The 16,000-nt window shown below is 40.1% G+C and overlaps 1 protein-coding gene across 2 annotated transcripts in view; it reads left to right on the forward strand.

Moving 5' to 3' along the window:
- Nucleotides 1-16,000, forward strand: part of NKD1 (NKD inhibitor of WNT signaling pathway 1) — a 107,229-nt gene that overhangs the window by 58,945 nt on the left and 32,284 nt on the right. For both annotated transcript variants that reach the window (XM_032701466.1, XM_032701467.1), the window contains exon 4: nt 11,494-11,551. In XM_032701466.1, coding sequence (XP_032557357.1) covers nt 11,494-11,551 — 58 coding nt within the window. The remainder of the gene's footprint in view (nt 1-11,493; nt 11,552-16,000) is intronic.

Below are 16,000 nucleotides of genomic sequence, written 5' to 3' on the forward strand. Positions count from 1 at the left end.
AAAAAGAGACTGTGCATTGTTGTTGCTGCAGTAGAAGTGACTGTCATTGTTTCTTCTCTTCCATCTAAACCCCTGGAAAAAAAACCAATCAGAACACACCTACTTGTTTAAAACCCTTAAAACTCTTTGCTTTCTAGTTATTAGATGAGAGAAGTCTACATATATGTAGTAGGATAGATTCCTGCTGCCCCCTGATATTTTCTTTCTTACTGTTACTTGCTTTGTGTGAAATCTACAGTACACTGGCAGGAACTTTATACAGACTTTTATACAGTAACTGCAGTGGTGGATTTTTAGGAGTTTGTGTATGAGGGGGAGAAGGGATTTAACATCATTGTTATATTTTCATTTGTTGTGATTTGATATCCATCTCGATGGAGGGCACAGCACCACTGAGAGAGGTGCTGCCAGCTGTGACTTCCTACTGCTTTCTAATTCTGTGATCACAGAACACCCGATTCTGCAGTCCTTGCACAGACAAGTCTCCCACTGATTTCAATGGGAAATTTGCCTGCATCAGGGATAAAAGAGCAGGCCCCAAGTTGTGTACAATGATGCAATCTGATCCTCCTGCTGTGGAAATTGATGTAATCGCATTCTTGCCCTCCCCCCTTTTCTCAACCCTTCTCCCTACCAACCCCTGGTGACTCCTGGGGGGCTGCTCACCAAATGGAGAGGAGGATGCAGCTGTGTGCTGAAGCAGCAGAGGAGGGAGGAGACCCGCTGGAAAAATTTATGAAGGGTTATATCCTAGATGTAACCCTAGAAAACAGCTATGAACACAGACCTGCCTGCCTCAAAAAATACAGTCACCTGCTTTTGCTAAATGAGGGAGTTTCTTCCCTTTGTGACTTTCATCACAGGTCCTCCTCCTATGTTGTAAGGCTGAATTACAGTGCTCCATGAATTGAGCAATCTCGTTGCCATCTGCATTCATTCCGTGCAGAGGGACAGGGTTAGCTTTTTCTAGGGCTCTCTTATTGTTATTGTTGACAGTCTCTGCTTTTCAGCAGTGCTTTTGTGCCCTGGCACAGTGCAGGTTGCTTGGGAATGGTGAACCTTGAGAATGCTGCACTTTGTTGCTGGGTGAGCCAGGCGACCTCTCAGATGCTTTCCTCTGCTTTGCCATTTATGTGGAGTTTGGTTTTATTTTTTTCCTTTGGGAATTCTAGGCTCAGCTGAATTTGTTCTGTGTTTTGCGGAAGAAAGAGCTTGTTAAAGAATTCCCTGATGACTTTGAAGTGAACTATTTATTTTCTCTCAAGGCTTACTCAGTGTAGCCATTTGCCCCCTCTCCTCTTGTTTTTTCACCCCAGTGTTTCCTGAGCTACAAGCATTCTTGGAATATATTAGTTGTAATGAGTTATGTGGGCATCAAAAGTTTTCTTTGAAACTATATGGCATCAACATCTGTTAGCTCTTAGAGAACAGAGACACAGACAAAGGGGCTGATGGGGGGAGGGAGGAAAAAGATATTAAATTCTGGAGTATGAAGTCTCCGTCTCAAAGACTCAGGGGGAGGGGAAGGGGAAATCTGCTAAACTCCCTGCTTTGATGTGGGCCGCTGGCCCTCCGATTCCATTTATGGGAATGTGCGTGGCAGACGGGCCTGCACAGCTGCCTGCCCTGCCTGCTGCTCTGCCTGCTGTCCTGTCCTGCCCTGCCTGCTGCCCTGCCCTGCCTGCTGCCCTGCCCTGCCTGCTGCCCTGCCCTGCCTGCTGCTCTGCCCTGCCTGCTGTCCTGTCCTGCCCTGCCTGCTGCTCTGCCCTGCCTGCTGTCCTGTCCTGCCCTGCCTGCTGCTCTGCCCTGCCTGCTGCCCCGTCCTGCCCTGCCCTGCCTGCTGTTCTGCTCACCCTGCCTGCTGCCTTGCCTTGCCCTCCCTGCCTGCCCAGCCCACCTAAGCCCTCCCTGCCAGCCGCCTGCCCAGCCTGCAGCATAAATCCTGCCCCAGCCCTTGTTGCTACAGTAACATTCTCAAGGAAAATGCTGGGTACTCAGTTTTCAGCTATTGAGGTGGGGAATCGGAATTTCTAATAATAGAGGTAACTCTTAAGTAAAAAAAAATAAATGTTTAGAAGGGAAGTTTTTATTTACTTGTAATCCTCCTGACCCTGCGAATCAACATGCAACTGTTCATTTAAATAGGTTTTTTAAATGGTGTGTCTGCGACTTTTTACTGCCTGTAATTAAAAACCATGTGTCTTGTTTCCATGTATGCAACACCAGTCAGCAGCCAGGCATGGTCACTGATGCTGGAGTACTTACAGGAATGTGTGGAGACTGGTTCTGCTTTTTTTTAAATCTTTTTCTGCAGAACCTCACAGTGCTTGTCCTACATGCCAGGAGGCAGGGGAGAAGAGTACAAGAAACCTCTAGGTCTGTCTTTTCCTCTTCTTGGCTCTGTTTGTAGCCATAATGCTGGTGGTATTGTGCTTCTCTCTGACTTCCTGGCCCATTAAAACCCCCACCAGTTATAAAATGATTAGTTGACATACCTGTGCTCTGGGGACAAAGAGGTGGTTTAAAAAGGAATGTGAACCATCTGTTTTGCCAGCACCTCCTGTTGACAGATTTATGGCTCAACATTAGCATATGTGTCCAGGGTCACACACCTGTGCTTCCTAACAAGGTAATATTATTTAGTGGGGTATGTTTTCATCTTGAGGATTCAGAGCTCTTTGCAAAGGTGGGCACCAAGAATTCCGTTTTACAGTTGAAAAATGAAGGCACAGAGAGACTTAAGTGACTTACCCTACACCACACAGTGAGTCTGTGGTGGAGAAGTTATTGAATCCAGGTTTCCTCCAGCTGCATAAATATACGTCATCCATTAGCAGGAAAAGACTTAGAGCTATAAACATAATAGAGGAGCATTGATTATCATTCTAGGGGAGCTTTAAGCCCTTGTGCTGTATGAAAACCCGAGCCATGTAGGAAGACAGACTATTCTCACAAGAAAGGTTCAGAATGCAGTATGTTAAAGCTGTAATGATCACTGAAGTCAGTGATCGCATCTTAAGTGAGCAAGTTATTCTGTAGTCAAGCTCTGTAGCTGTTTTCTGCAAGCTTATTTCCCAGTGCATGCCTGGATACAATCACCTCAGTGCACTTAAATCTGTCTGTTAAATTGTTTCTTGGTAACCAAATCTATCATGAAAGGAAGTTGAACAGAAAATCAGATTTATTACAAAGCTACACCCATCTGTCTGCTGTGGCAAAGAAGCCCCAAATAAGCAATTTGGAGGTTACTGAGCTTCTCCAGGCTGGAGGGAAGATGAAGATTTGTCCCCTTTCATTCATGTTCTTAGACTTGTTCATCAGTATAATCTATGTTGAAGATAAGGTCCTGGGGGACATGGGACAACTGCTTTTCCAATCAGCAAAGAGATTAGAGTATAGTTAGAACAAAGTAAGGTAAATAGCTGAATCTGTAGAGTGAGTTCATTTATTCTTCTGAAGTAGCTTCAAAGTGAATTTAAATATAGCAAAAAGCAGTCATTTCTTGTTTCAGTCCTATTTAATCTCAAAGACTGATGATCTTTTTTAGTTGAAGATGGCTGGACCCTTCAGTTGAAAAGTAACTGCTGATTTCATACATCTGTTCTTACAGTTGCTTTCAATTATATGATCTCTTATCTGGCAGAAGTCCTTGAAAAACTGTGTTTTACCCTATCACCTTAAGAATTAGAAGTCATAATACTTCCAGAATTCCAGTAATAGGGTTAATGGAAGATGTCACTTTGCAACACTTAGCAACAGTTAATAAATATCCACGAAATATAGGGTTAAAACATCATAGAAAGTGTCATTTTCTGTCTTGAAATGGAAATAATGTAAGTTAAACTGTCCACATGGATCTTCTGAGTATCTACAGGTCTTAACATACATTGGATTAAAGTGTCTAATATTTTAAGCTATTATTGCTGGGTTTATTTTCCTCTATAGATTTTTCAATATATATATATATACAGAATATAAATTGATTTATATTTACAAGCATGCTTATGTTCCACAGCATGTGTGAATCATGATTCAAGTTAAATGAGCAGACAGGTAGCCTTTTTTGAATGTGGGTTGCCATGACTGACCACTGAAAGAGGATGCTCACTTGCCCACTGCAGCAGAGATGACAAAGCCACTTGAAAAGAGCATGTTTCATTATTGTCATTACCTGATTTTCATAGGCTGGAGAAAATAAACACATCAGAAAAATGAAGAAAGGATTTATGGTTTATCCTGTGGTATAGCCTGGTGCATGTGTTTGTCTAGGGCAAAAGAGATTCAGCTGCATGTTGCAAGCAACATGGAACAAAAAGTTGTTTCTTTTCTTGCTTATTCAGATGTCTTCCATGAAGGTTTTCTGTAAGCATCCCTCTGCTTTGCACTTTCACTTCCTCAACAGCTTCAAGTTCATGTTCCTATGAATGGGATATCTTTAAAAGCATATCGTACAACAACTGTTCCTTGTACCCATTTGAGGATATGTAACAGGAAAATAAAGACTGGGGATATTTTCTGCCTCAAAACCTCTAATTGTCCATGATCCTTTGTGGCTGGAGATTAACATGGGATTGTTATTTTGGAGTTTTTTGGGCTGTCCTGTCTTTATCATCACAGTATTTACCAGTAGCTGGAATTACTCTACAGTCACCAGAGATGAGATTGCAGGGGCACCAATTCTGTCAGATTGGTAGATACAGATGCAGTGATTTCAAACACTGTTACCACATTATTATGACTGGGAGTTACTGCTCCTAGAGCAGAGGCAGCTGAGCAGAATGGGTTTGTGTGTCACCGTTATATTTTTGGAGCTGGTAGATTACTGTGATCTTTGTGTTAAGGTACCAGAAGATGAATTTTGGTATCTGCTGTGCTAGATTTTTTTGTGTCCTGCTGTCTCTATTAGGAAGACCATAACTTTGGGCATAGAGGCCAACATGGCAGATAAAGCCACTAAAATCCTAAACCATAGCAGTGAAACCCATCCAGGATCATTTATCAGAGATCTTAGAGGAAAAGTCTGTTTTCTTAACAACTCTACCTACTGTGATTATATTATGACAAAATTTTATCTGAGAGAAGCTTTGATGCATAATGGAGGAGGAAAAGCCCTTCTGTAATGGCAGAGCACAGGTTCTTATTTCAGAGAAAGAAACCATTATAGAAGTTGAGCTTGCTGCTTCTGCTGACCAATCTACATTATTTCAGTTGCAATGTGTATTACAATGTTGGTCTAAGAATTAAAGTCTCTTTGATTTCTTCAAGTGTGAGCTGCTTTATGTGTGCTTTACAGAAAGTTGCATCCTAGTGAATTATTTTTGTTAATAAATTATCCAGAATGGTCAACTTGAAAAAGTAAAACCTCATGATTGCAGAAGAAAAGGGGAAATATACTGTAGAGGGAGAATAAGCTTAAAACAAGGCATAAATGTGTATTGCTCTATAGTGTTTTTCTATGTGGTATATGCTTTAATTCTTAAATGTATTTGGTTTAATTTTCATTATAGTGAGGTTTGGCATATATGCTTTTATCTGTGTAAGGCCCTGGATTTATAGACTACTTATGAACAGGGAAGGAAAGGAAGCTTTTGTCCTAAATAGGACAATGTAATACAGGAGTGTATCGTTTATTTGAAAAAGCTTATGAGGGGGGTCTTCAAGCATTTTTGAAAGAGAATATGAGTATGAAGTCTTCACTTCCAAGTGCAGAGAGAGCCAAATGCATGCCCAAAGCACATTCTTACCTTTTGCCTCTAAGTAGTGACTGCACAAAATTGTGTGCATAAATGTCTGCTTTTCTGTACATTTGGCTGCACGGGTTTGTCTGCACGAAAGCTGCTAACCTGGCACAATGTCATCTCCATGTTCGTCTGGCCACCAGCAGTTAATTTATTTATTTGCTTATTTATTTTATTTTTAAGTTTTAAGCCTGTCTCTGAACCCATATTTAAAAAATTATGACCCCCTCAGATAAATGAATATCTACTTAGACCTACGTTATCCTAAAAGAAATAATACCGTTTTTTGAGGTGTGAGTAGGCTTCCTAGTAGTGAAGCCTAGGCTTGAGCTGATCATAGTTACACATGGCTAGTCCATGGGAAATTTCAGATACCCAAAGGGGAACAAGGTTTCTTTCATCAACTGGTTTTCTAAAAAGTCTTTTTCCCGTTTCTCTTCAAGTCTGAACAAGATTAAAAATGAAGTAAAACAATGATAATGACTGCTTAGGGGTTTGGATGGGTTTCCTGAAGCATCTTCAATAGATGATGTTCTCACAATCTGCAAAGGACTTGCTGTGTGAATTTCAAACCTATTTTGGAAATATGTTTCCTGCGGGTGAGACTGAAGGATTCAGAGTGGCCACTTGGCACCTGACAGGGCCCTCAGTTATTCAGGGGAAAGGCCAAAGGGCATCCCAATTTCTTGAACCTCCTTTTCTTGGGGTTGTTTTTTCTGCATCAAGAACTGAAGTTTGTGCGTAGTAGTACAACATTCTTGTTGGCAGTAACTTTAAAACCTTTGTAAAATCTACAGAAGATGTAAAAAGCTTTTGTAAAATCTACAGTTACCACATGTCCTGTCCCTTGCAGTCCTGTTGTGAAATGTGTTTCTTCAACTTTGCTTGTTCCAAATGTGCTGGAACTTTTACATCAATATGAGAATAAAGAAAGAAAAACCCACATGTTTTAGTCAGATAGTTAAAAATAGGGAGGAAAGTTTTCTTGGTTGACAATTTGTCATATTGCATGTTGTGCAAAAAAAAAATATATATATGATTCCTTCATAAAAAATTCACTAAAACAGGAAATGTGTGCATATTTTCTGCCAAAAATGTGGAAAATTGAGTATCTTAAGGCTAAATAAAAGGATTTTAATGAGATGTTTGAAGGAGAAGTAAAGTAACTTGTTTCTACTTGAAAAGAGCAACACCTTTTGGAAAAATGTTAATTAACACAATATTGACTTGAGATGTAATACAGAGAGTAGGGGGGCCCAAACTTTAACAATGTCCTTGTTATCATGATAACCTACTTGAATCAAAGGTTATCCTTTGATACATCTAATACATCTATGGATGTAGCTGTCTCTAGTTACACTGGAGCAAAACTGCATTGAAGACCATGTTAGTCCAGGCTCAGGCTGCTCAAATACACACTCTGGCTGCAATCTGTAGCTTTGACTCTTCCAGGCTGGGTGTCATGGGGAGCTGCTTGGAAGGGCAGAGCCAGGACAGGTAGATGGAGTCATACTGTTGAGCAAGAAGAAAGGAACTGGTAGGCATAGAGACTAGGAGATGTGACCACAAATACAACTGTGAGGAGCCTGGAAGGTAAAGTCAAGGAGCTTTCCCTCAATGTAGAAGCAGAAAGGGAGCCAGCAAAGGCATCAGAGGAATAAAGTGATGGAGGCAGAATGATGGATGAGGATTTGGATTGCAGCTTTTTCAGATGGCTGGTGAGAAGGAAGCCCCAGAGTGAGTGCCTGGCATTTGGCTCCAGGGACTGGTATCAGTAAGAAAACTGCACAGGGTGGTTAGGGCTGATGTTGAGGTAAAAAAAACCCCTAAAATTCCCAGCGAGTTAGAATTAATCGGAGTCTGATTGTGCAATGAAGGTGGAAAGTGAGTGACGATTGCCGGACTTGTACCCAGCTGAATAGAAGTCCTGGGGTGTGGGAGCTTTTAAATATTGTTTTTCTCCTTGTGCATATACTCAGCAACATTTCTGAGAGAGTTGCACTAATTAATTCTTCTCTCCACCCCCACCCTCTGAGGTCTGAGCTGAGTACAGAGGCACCTCTCAGAATGGGATATATGGGACACGAGATCCTTTCTACCCAGGCCAGGCAGCAGCTGCTCTGAGATTTGAAGCAGATGTTTGGGCCTGAATCTTAGTCATTCAGTGTGATTTGTGTTAGTAGCTAACAGAGGCCAACTTATTTATCTGGGAAACTCCTGGTGAGGTAGAGACAGTGTAGATGGGTTCCTGTTTAGCAACCCACAGCAGTGGCATGCTGGAATAATCCTTCTATGTAAATGTTTCTTTTCTTTATTCTTTCAAGTGCTTGCTGACCTCATTTCTATAGTATTTCACAGGGTACATCTGGTTTTGGTTGCTTCATGACTCAGTGTTCCAGTTTGAAAACTCAGTGTTGTGATTTAAAACATCGTGTCAGGACAGTGATGTACAACTGCCCATGACCTAAATGTTGTTGCTTTTGCTCTTGGGCACCGGTCCTGCCACAGGCCGGGCTCCTGCAGTGGCACAAGCACTGAGGACCTCGCAGCAGGGCCAGGCTGAGAGCAGAGCCACTGCTGGCTTTTCCATCCCCTCCAGCCCGTGCTTGCTTTGTGCCTGAACACGCTTCTCCCCAGTGTCAGATATTCCTACCTGGCTATAACATTTGCTTCCGGCTAGAATTACTTGAGCTGTGAGTTCTGTTTTATACATTTTACCCTTTTCCTTTGCTCTAGTCCCCTTTGTGAGTTTGGGTTGCTGTGGGTAGAGGCACCGTTTCATTCACTTCAAAGCAATTTGTGCAGGTTCATTTTCATTATGCAGTATGAGCTGCAGAGAGAATTGTTTTCTCTGATGCTTTCTCAGATTTTGTACTCTTCTGTTGACTGTGAGTTTATATACACTTCCCAGAGACTTTTTCTCAAGCAGATGCATTTTGGTGTTTATCCAGATTGTGGCATCTATCTTGGTGGTGCTAAAAATATTCAGGTAACTCTCTTGCAGTTTTTCTGACAGAAGAGTTAATGATGATAAGATGAATGAGAGAGTATTTTCTTTTTCCCCCCACATTTTTTTCCTGTGAAAGCCCACACCTTTTGCAGATACATGTCTGTCTATCAAAGATAATACATGTCATAATCTTACACACAGAGGGGAACACATTTGAATGGGAGCTCAGGAATTCTGCTTAAATGTGTCACTAAATGTTCAAACGATACTCTCATCAGTTTCTGGATGGATTGTCAATTTATGTGCTGTCTAACAGGTATATTATGGTTCAACAGCATGAAAACACTTTTTAGGTTGTGTTAATTTATAATAATTTGGTTTAAGGCAGAAACACTTAATGGAAATTTGCTTGCATTAAGTTACTACTTTAACTTAAATAACTAGGAGCTAGAGAAGGAATGAAACGACTAGAATATAAAACATATTTGCTTAAGACCCATGTAATGATTAAAAGTGAGGAAATAAGGAAGCTAGCATCATGAATATTAATGTTTCACTCTGCTGTTTTACACTTTGTCTTCCACTGTTTTCCTCTGAGTTACTTGATAGTGCATTTTACATCAACAAATGTATGCTCATTTTTAAGTGATGTCTTTTGAAAAAACACAAAAATTAATGACTTGTGAGCTTTGTAGAGGATGAGACAAATGACATCATTTTAGCAGGCAATATTTGATACTCAGAGGCAGTACTTGCTTTGCTAAAATTTTAGGAGATGAAGGCTACCACCTAGATAGTATTATCCTCAGAGATACACCACAAGTAAGATCATACCTACTCATTGTATATTTGCTGACCAGGTTAATGGAATTTTTTTTGGTTTTGTTTTTTTTTTTTTCAAAGGGAGCAGGACTCCTGCTTTTAGTTAAAAAAAAACCAACCAAACAAACCAAAACAAAAATAACAAAAACCCACACAAACGAACAAATCCCCAAACCAAAATGAAACCCCAAACAAAACAGTTATTCAATATTTAACATTGTAGGAGAGCAGAGTCACTTCTATATGTCATTATGTATGAAAGCAGTCAGAGCTGTGCTCTCAGAGCTTCATGGAAAATGATGACATGGGAGTATTTGATCAAACAAAAGTATATTAATCTTTAGATGGCCCTGGAAAGACCATCATCTTGCCAAAATACGATAAGTCATGCCAACATTTTATTTTGTCTTCTTTTAATTCTCTGTCAATTTCTTCCATAATTTTTAAGGTAATGATTGGTATTATTTAGCACATGCCCTGGAAAAGAGACCTTTTTAACTGGAACAAAAATAGGTTTTTGTGATTTGCTACCTGGTAAGCTAAATCCAGAATGTCAGCTTTTAAAAAAAGCATTATGCTGTGTAGTATCCCAGCATTCCAGACCAGATTGCCATAATTTCTCAGAGCCATTTGTCCTGCTCATGAACAGACAGCATTTTCAGGATTTCTGGCCTATCTATCCAGTAGTGTTTGTGAAATCTAATATTTAACATGCTGTTGCAGAAATTGATACTGGAGAATTCCGAAGACATGCTTTTGTGGCTTAGTTACTTTGGTATGACTAATCTCAAAGAATAACATATGGGCATGTGGAAGGCAAAGAACCTCTGTCAGCTTTTTCAAGAAAGGGAGGTGAACTGCTTTATCTTGATCACATTCCTTAACAATAAAGCTAATGAATACAACCAGACATTAATTTTCACAGATTATTTATTACCTTATTCTTGTCTTGTACAAAAATGCTCTGAGCTGTCAACTTCCAGCTCACAGACTGATGCTGGGGATGCTGGCTCTGTGTTCCTGGTGTGTGTCTGAAGGTGAAGTTGAACTGGCCAGGAGTGCAGCATGCCAACTTTTTAGATCTGTGTTCTTCTTTGTCACCACAACTGTTTATCAGTGGCAGATAATGTTTGTGGAGAATTTAGGGAGCAAGACTAAAATGTAAGGTCAGTGATGTTATGGGGATGCTAAAGCCTCTGGAACGAATGAGAGAAGGTAGGACATGAGGATAGCTGGCATTGCTTATGGTTTAGCTGGGGTGGGGAGCTGAATCTGGGAGGGTCTGCTATTAAGAGAGTAAGAATGTTCTTCAGGGTCTTTGTAAGTGGGGTTAGCTGCAAATCCCACTGATACCCTTCGTTACTATGTCAGCACCATTGGAGAAATGTTTTTTGGCTCTGAGATAAGTTCATCTGCATATCTATGGCATCTGCTCCTGTGTTGCTCTAGATGTGCTGGGGCTGACAATATTTCATTAATTTTGGGACTGAAGGATTAGGCAGCTCATCGGAATCTCATATCTGCTTTTCTTGGGTGACCTCTGGTATATGAAAGTTTTCTGTTTGTTGGTGGAACCAAGCAATAACATTCTTCTGTAGGTAGTGAGGGGCTTATTTCTCCTTTATCATTTCCATTTGGAATTTTTTTAACTTGCTTGGTTGACAGAATGTTGAAGTGCTAAATATCAATCTACTTTGTAAAATTATTTGAACATGAACATTTCTTCTTCTTTCCCCTCTATGGTCAATTCATCTCCATTAAATTTTTGTCCAAAAGTATGTCCACAGCACTGTAAAATAGCATCAAGTGCATTGACTACCACGAGTAAAGTGATTGACTTCTTTCCTGGAAAACAGCTCCTGTACTCTCATCACTGTTTTAAATTAATTCTGGTAATATTAAATACATATTGTTAACACCTCAACACTTAGTATATAGTATATTTGTCATTAATTTTGGTTATTTTTTTTTTGTTTTAAACAGGATTTATCTGGGGAAGGCTACAGAGACACTATTGGTGATGAACACTTCCACCTAGAAGGTATTTAAAGAACAAAATTTTTTGGTTAATATTAAGGGATTTTGGAGTAAGTTAGTGAACAAATCATTGTGAGAATGCCTATATTGAGAATGCAATTCTTGAACTGCTGATGTGCTTTTTGCTTGAAAAAACTGTTAGGATGGAAATAGGGTATTATTTCTCTGTCTGCTACCATTGGTATTGAAAAAGGTCACCCACCTGAATCACAGTGACCAAGTGTTTTAATTCAAGGTCTCACAGTTTTTTCTAGGTAGTGCTGTTGACATTGGTAGCAGTTGTGAATAGTGCTGTTCTGAGCAGAAGTGGCAAAGGCAGTCACTGACAATGTCAGCACTGTGTTATGTGATGTGCTGCACTCCCTTCTGTGTTACACAGACCAGCCTTAGAAACTCCTACATTAATTTCTGATAAAGACTAGAGACTCTTACTCAACACATTTTTCTTGAATGTGAATGGAATCGTTACTGCTTTGGACACCTCTTTCCATCTCATCTCCTCATTTGTGAGGCAACTGAGGTGGAATCACTGTTATGGTGGGAATGGCCTTTGGGGACCTTGAGTATGGACACTGTATCCTGCATGCCAGAGAACACATCCGACGTACCTTGAATTTCAGTTGGGCAAGTGGGAGTTGATGAATGGAGGACAATAATTAGCTGCTCATTCCTTTCAAGGAAAACAGACTTCAGATACTGTCTAGTATTACAAGTGATTACAAATCTGTGTGCTAGATTTGTATTATAGGGTAGTGCAAACAATATGCCAAATTTAGTTAGAGTAATGAACCATATCAAGCTTAACCTGGAAATTTCTGTCCTTTTATAATCCAGGCATTTGTTTCTGGTGTTAGAGGCTTCTGTCTAAACAGAACTTAAAAGATTCTCTGTGTTAATAATGTCTACCTTCCAGTTCCTTACCTGTGAAATGTGTTAATATATCATGTTTCTTGGGTTCCACATTTCTATTATCTCTGCAGTTAACAGAGAACATTCCCTTGTATGTGCTGTAACACAGGAGCTCAATTTCAGCTGATGCTTGTGGGCTACTCTTAATCACAATAGCAAAGTCTGCTTGCCATGATGGAGTTCTTTTGAGCGTTTCCGTTTCAGTTTTCCTATCTGCCCACAGTGGACCATAATACTAATAAAGGGTAGGTTTTTAATTTTAGAATTGTAGGAGAAACTACTTCACAAAGGATATTAAATGTCAGCAAGGTGAATAATTTAATTTTCTTTGTCTCATTCTATATTTCCTTGCCTCTAATTATTTCTTTCTTTGTTGTGTAGAATTGTCTTGCATAGCAAACATAATATTCAATATATAATATTTCCAAATTAGTCAGCAGCAGGATTTTTTTTATTAGGGTGTAAAACCTTTTAGGTTGCTGCAGTTTCAGTCTTTCAGCAGTTTCATGTTATTACTTCCGATACATCTCATTTGTTATGAAGTAGCTGAGTAGTGAAGACCAGATTTAGATACCAGCTGGTGGTCCATGCTTTGTGTGCTGTCACTGGGGAAGAGCTGTTCTGTGGCATCTTTCCACTTGGGAGGAAGATGACTGTTCCCACCCAGTGCTCAGGCAATTGCATGCAGATTGTCAAGGCTTGGTCCTCATCCCTTCTGCTCTCAGATCTCCAGGCTATGCTTGCCATCCTGGGGACAGTGTTAGTCACTTCCTATTTGAATGGGATATTGAAACTCCTATAATTTGTCAGACAATACTACAAGCATTGTGTTAAAGCACTCTTATTATATAAGGTCGTAGATTTTACTGGCATCGTATTTTTAATGACTGTGTTTTGTACTGGCATGAAATTGTGATATTAGCATAAAGCGAAGCTGAAGCTTGATTTGAGATCTCTGTTTGGGCACAGCTTGAGTTCTGTGTGACTTAGGTACAAGATGACCGCTGCCATAACTCTTCTCTGTGTAGAAATGTTTCTGTGGGAAAAAGTAATTAATATTCTAGAACATTTCCATCTAAAATAGTTGTTATGCCTTTATTTTGCTGCCTCATTATCTTTACATATGTGCTGGTGTAACGTGTGTGCTGCATGATTATATGTTCATGTGTCATAAGAACATCAAAATCATTGATGGCTGGTTTCAGAAACAAGGAGCTGTAACCCAGAAAATGGTTGGTTGGACTGAGCTCACAAAGGACATAAATGGCAAAACAAAGACTTAAACCCAGGTCTATCAAATACCATGCATCAAAGAGCTATATTCTGCCTTCATAAATACATGGTGGGGATGCAAAAAAAAAAAAAAAGAAAAAGAAACACTTCTCAGATTTGCAAAAGGGCACAGCAGGTGCCACAGTTCTGTTTTGGGAGAAAGGTATAGCCTTTGCACTCAGAAACTTTACTGGAGAATAAATCTGAATTCTTTAGAAGACCCTCACTGAGAAGACAAAGTGGCAATAAGAGAAATAATTGAATTCCTTATTTTGTTTTACATAGCCAAGTTCATTACCTTTTTTTTTGTTCCCTCTCTTTTTTTCCCCCTCTTAGCTGTCTGAGCAGTACAGATAAAAAGAACTCTCTTTGCTGGATTTAACTTCTGTGTTGTTATGTAAAGCTTGATCAAATCCTTTCGTCTTAACAGACTTAACTGGCCAACAGCAAAAGGCTCGGGATTCTGGGATTAAGATTGTATTTGGTAAGAGGACTGGTGCATTAGTGCTTTCTTTTGAACTATACAAAGAACAAAGTAAACATCAAAAGCATTAAGCCATGAGAGCGGATTGTTGACTCAATGTTGCTGCATGACAAGAGGTTAGAACTCAATAGCTGCAATTCTGTTTACGGAGTGCTGTGCAGAAAGAAACAGTTTGACCGGTATTGTCTAATATATCCACCACCTGCCTTTGATTTTGCTGCTGGGCAAGTCACTAAATTGAAATTTTTTGGATTTTCTCTTATGTGGTCAGTGATTTCCTCAGATAAGAGACACCAATGGAAACCTCAGTCTCGTATTACTCTGGCTCTGACTTTCTTCTTCCTCTTTCATTAACAACTCAACAATTGGGCACGGTGGATAGAAGTTCTGTAGTGGATTCATTTGCAGCTTTCATTCCAAGTGATTTCCCACTCCATTTCAGAGACTTCCATTTGCCAAACCTAGAGTACTTGTGCAATCTGCTGTGGCTGTGAACAAATGTACCATGTTTCAACTTTCTTGCCCCACAGTTCCTGCACAGAAAACATGTGCTTCATCACTCTTCTTGTGTAGGATAAAAGAGCTCACATTTTCTCTTCCTTGGCCGGAACAAGAGGTCACCAGAACTGAATGACTGGAGGTGGCCCTGGAAGAAGTCAGAAAAACTAGCACAGACATTGGCAGATATTTTTCATTTCAAGTCAGCAGAGAAGCTAAAATGGCAGGCAGGAATTGAATGCGGCATCAAACAGAAAGTCACTCTTCTGTCATGGAGATACTCAGGGATACTCAGGCAGCTCAGAAAGACATCTGCTGTTTGTGTGTTGAGTAATGACACCTAAGTTCTCACTCAACTCTTCAAGGTATAAGTAACCTTCTAATGCATTGTTAGAGAGTCCTACTCTTGTTTTCCAGAACTTTTTTCACCTCCTTTCCTTGGACTGTTTGGGAAATTTTTCCAGCTAAAGCTTGTAGACCAGAAGAACTTTCTTGTCTTGACCACTGCATGCCTTTCTGAAGGGAACTGGGATTTCTCCATATTATTGCTTGAATATTTAAAAACTTTTCAGAAAGACCAATTCAGAAAGGAAAATCTCCCTCTGATGCATTCTGACTGCACAAAGGGATAATTTCCTCCTTGTCTCAATACAAACTCTTTAGAACCCAGTGGGACACACGTCCGTCTACTTCAGCTGCCTTTTGGAGTTCACAGTGAAGTCTTGAGCTCAAGGTGAGATATGTAACCTATCAGGAGACACCTAACCTATCATCCCAGATAGTTATGCGATAATGTCATTTCTCATGTCGTTGTTCTCTCAAAAAGTATGACTCAGGTGTTTCTACTATTCAGAAATCTTGCATCTCTGGAGATCAATCTAGTCCTGTACCTGTCAGAAGAGCTGCCTCTTACACTGACAGCAGTCTGTTCCCTGTTTCATTTGTCAGCCAAGGGTGATGTCTTGATTATTATTCTCTCAACAGAAGACTGGAGAAGATCCAAGCCTTCCTGGTACCTTAACCGAACATGATATGCAAAGTCCTCTTGAAAGCAGTGATGGAGCTTGGCTTGAATCAACAAACCCAATTTTTTATGTTTCCCAACCCGGTTGTATCCAAGTCCCTAGATGGAAGATGTTCCCTGTTCTGGTACCAGAAAGGACAAATTATTCAGGTCATCTTCTTGCCTATAAATATTAGAGAGCACTCCAGCAGAGTTCAAAGCACATGTTGTTGCTGGAAAAAAATCTAGCATATCTACAAAAGAGCTACTTGTTGCACTTTTCACAT

Source organism: Chiroxiphia lanceolata, chromosome 13 (assembly GCF_009829145.1).
Source record: "Chiroxiphia lanceolata isolate bChiLan1 chromosome 13, bChiLan1.pri, whole genome shotgun sequence".
Lineage (NCBI taxonomy): Eukaryota > Metazoa > Chordata > Aves > Passeriformes > Pipridae > Chiroxiphia > Chiroxiphia lanceolata.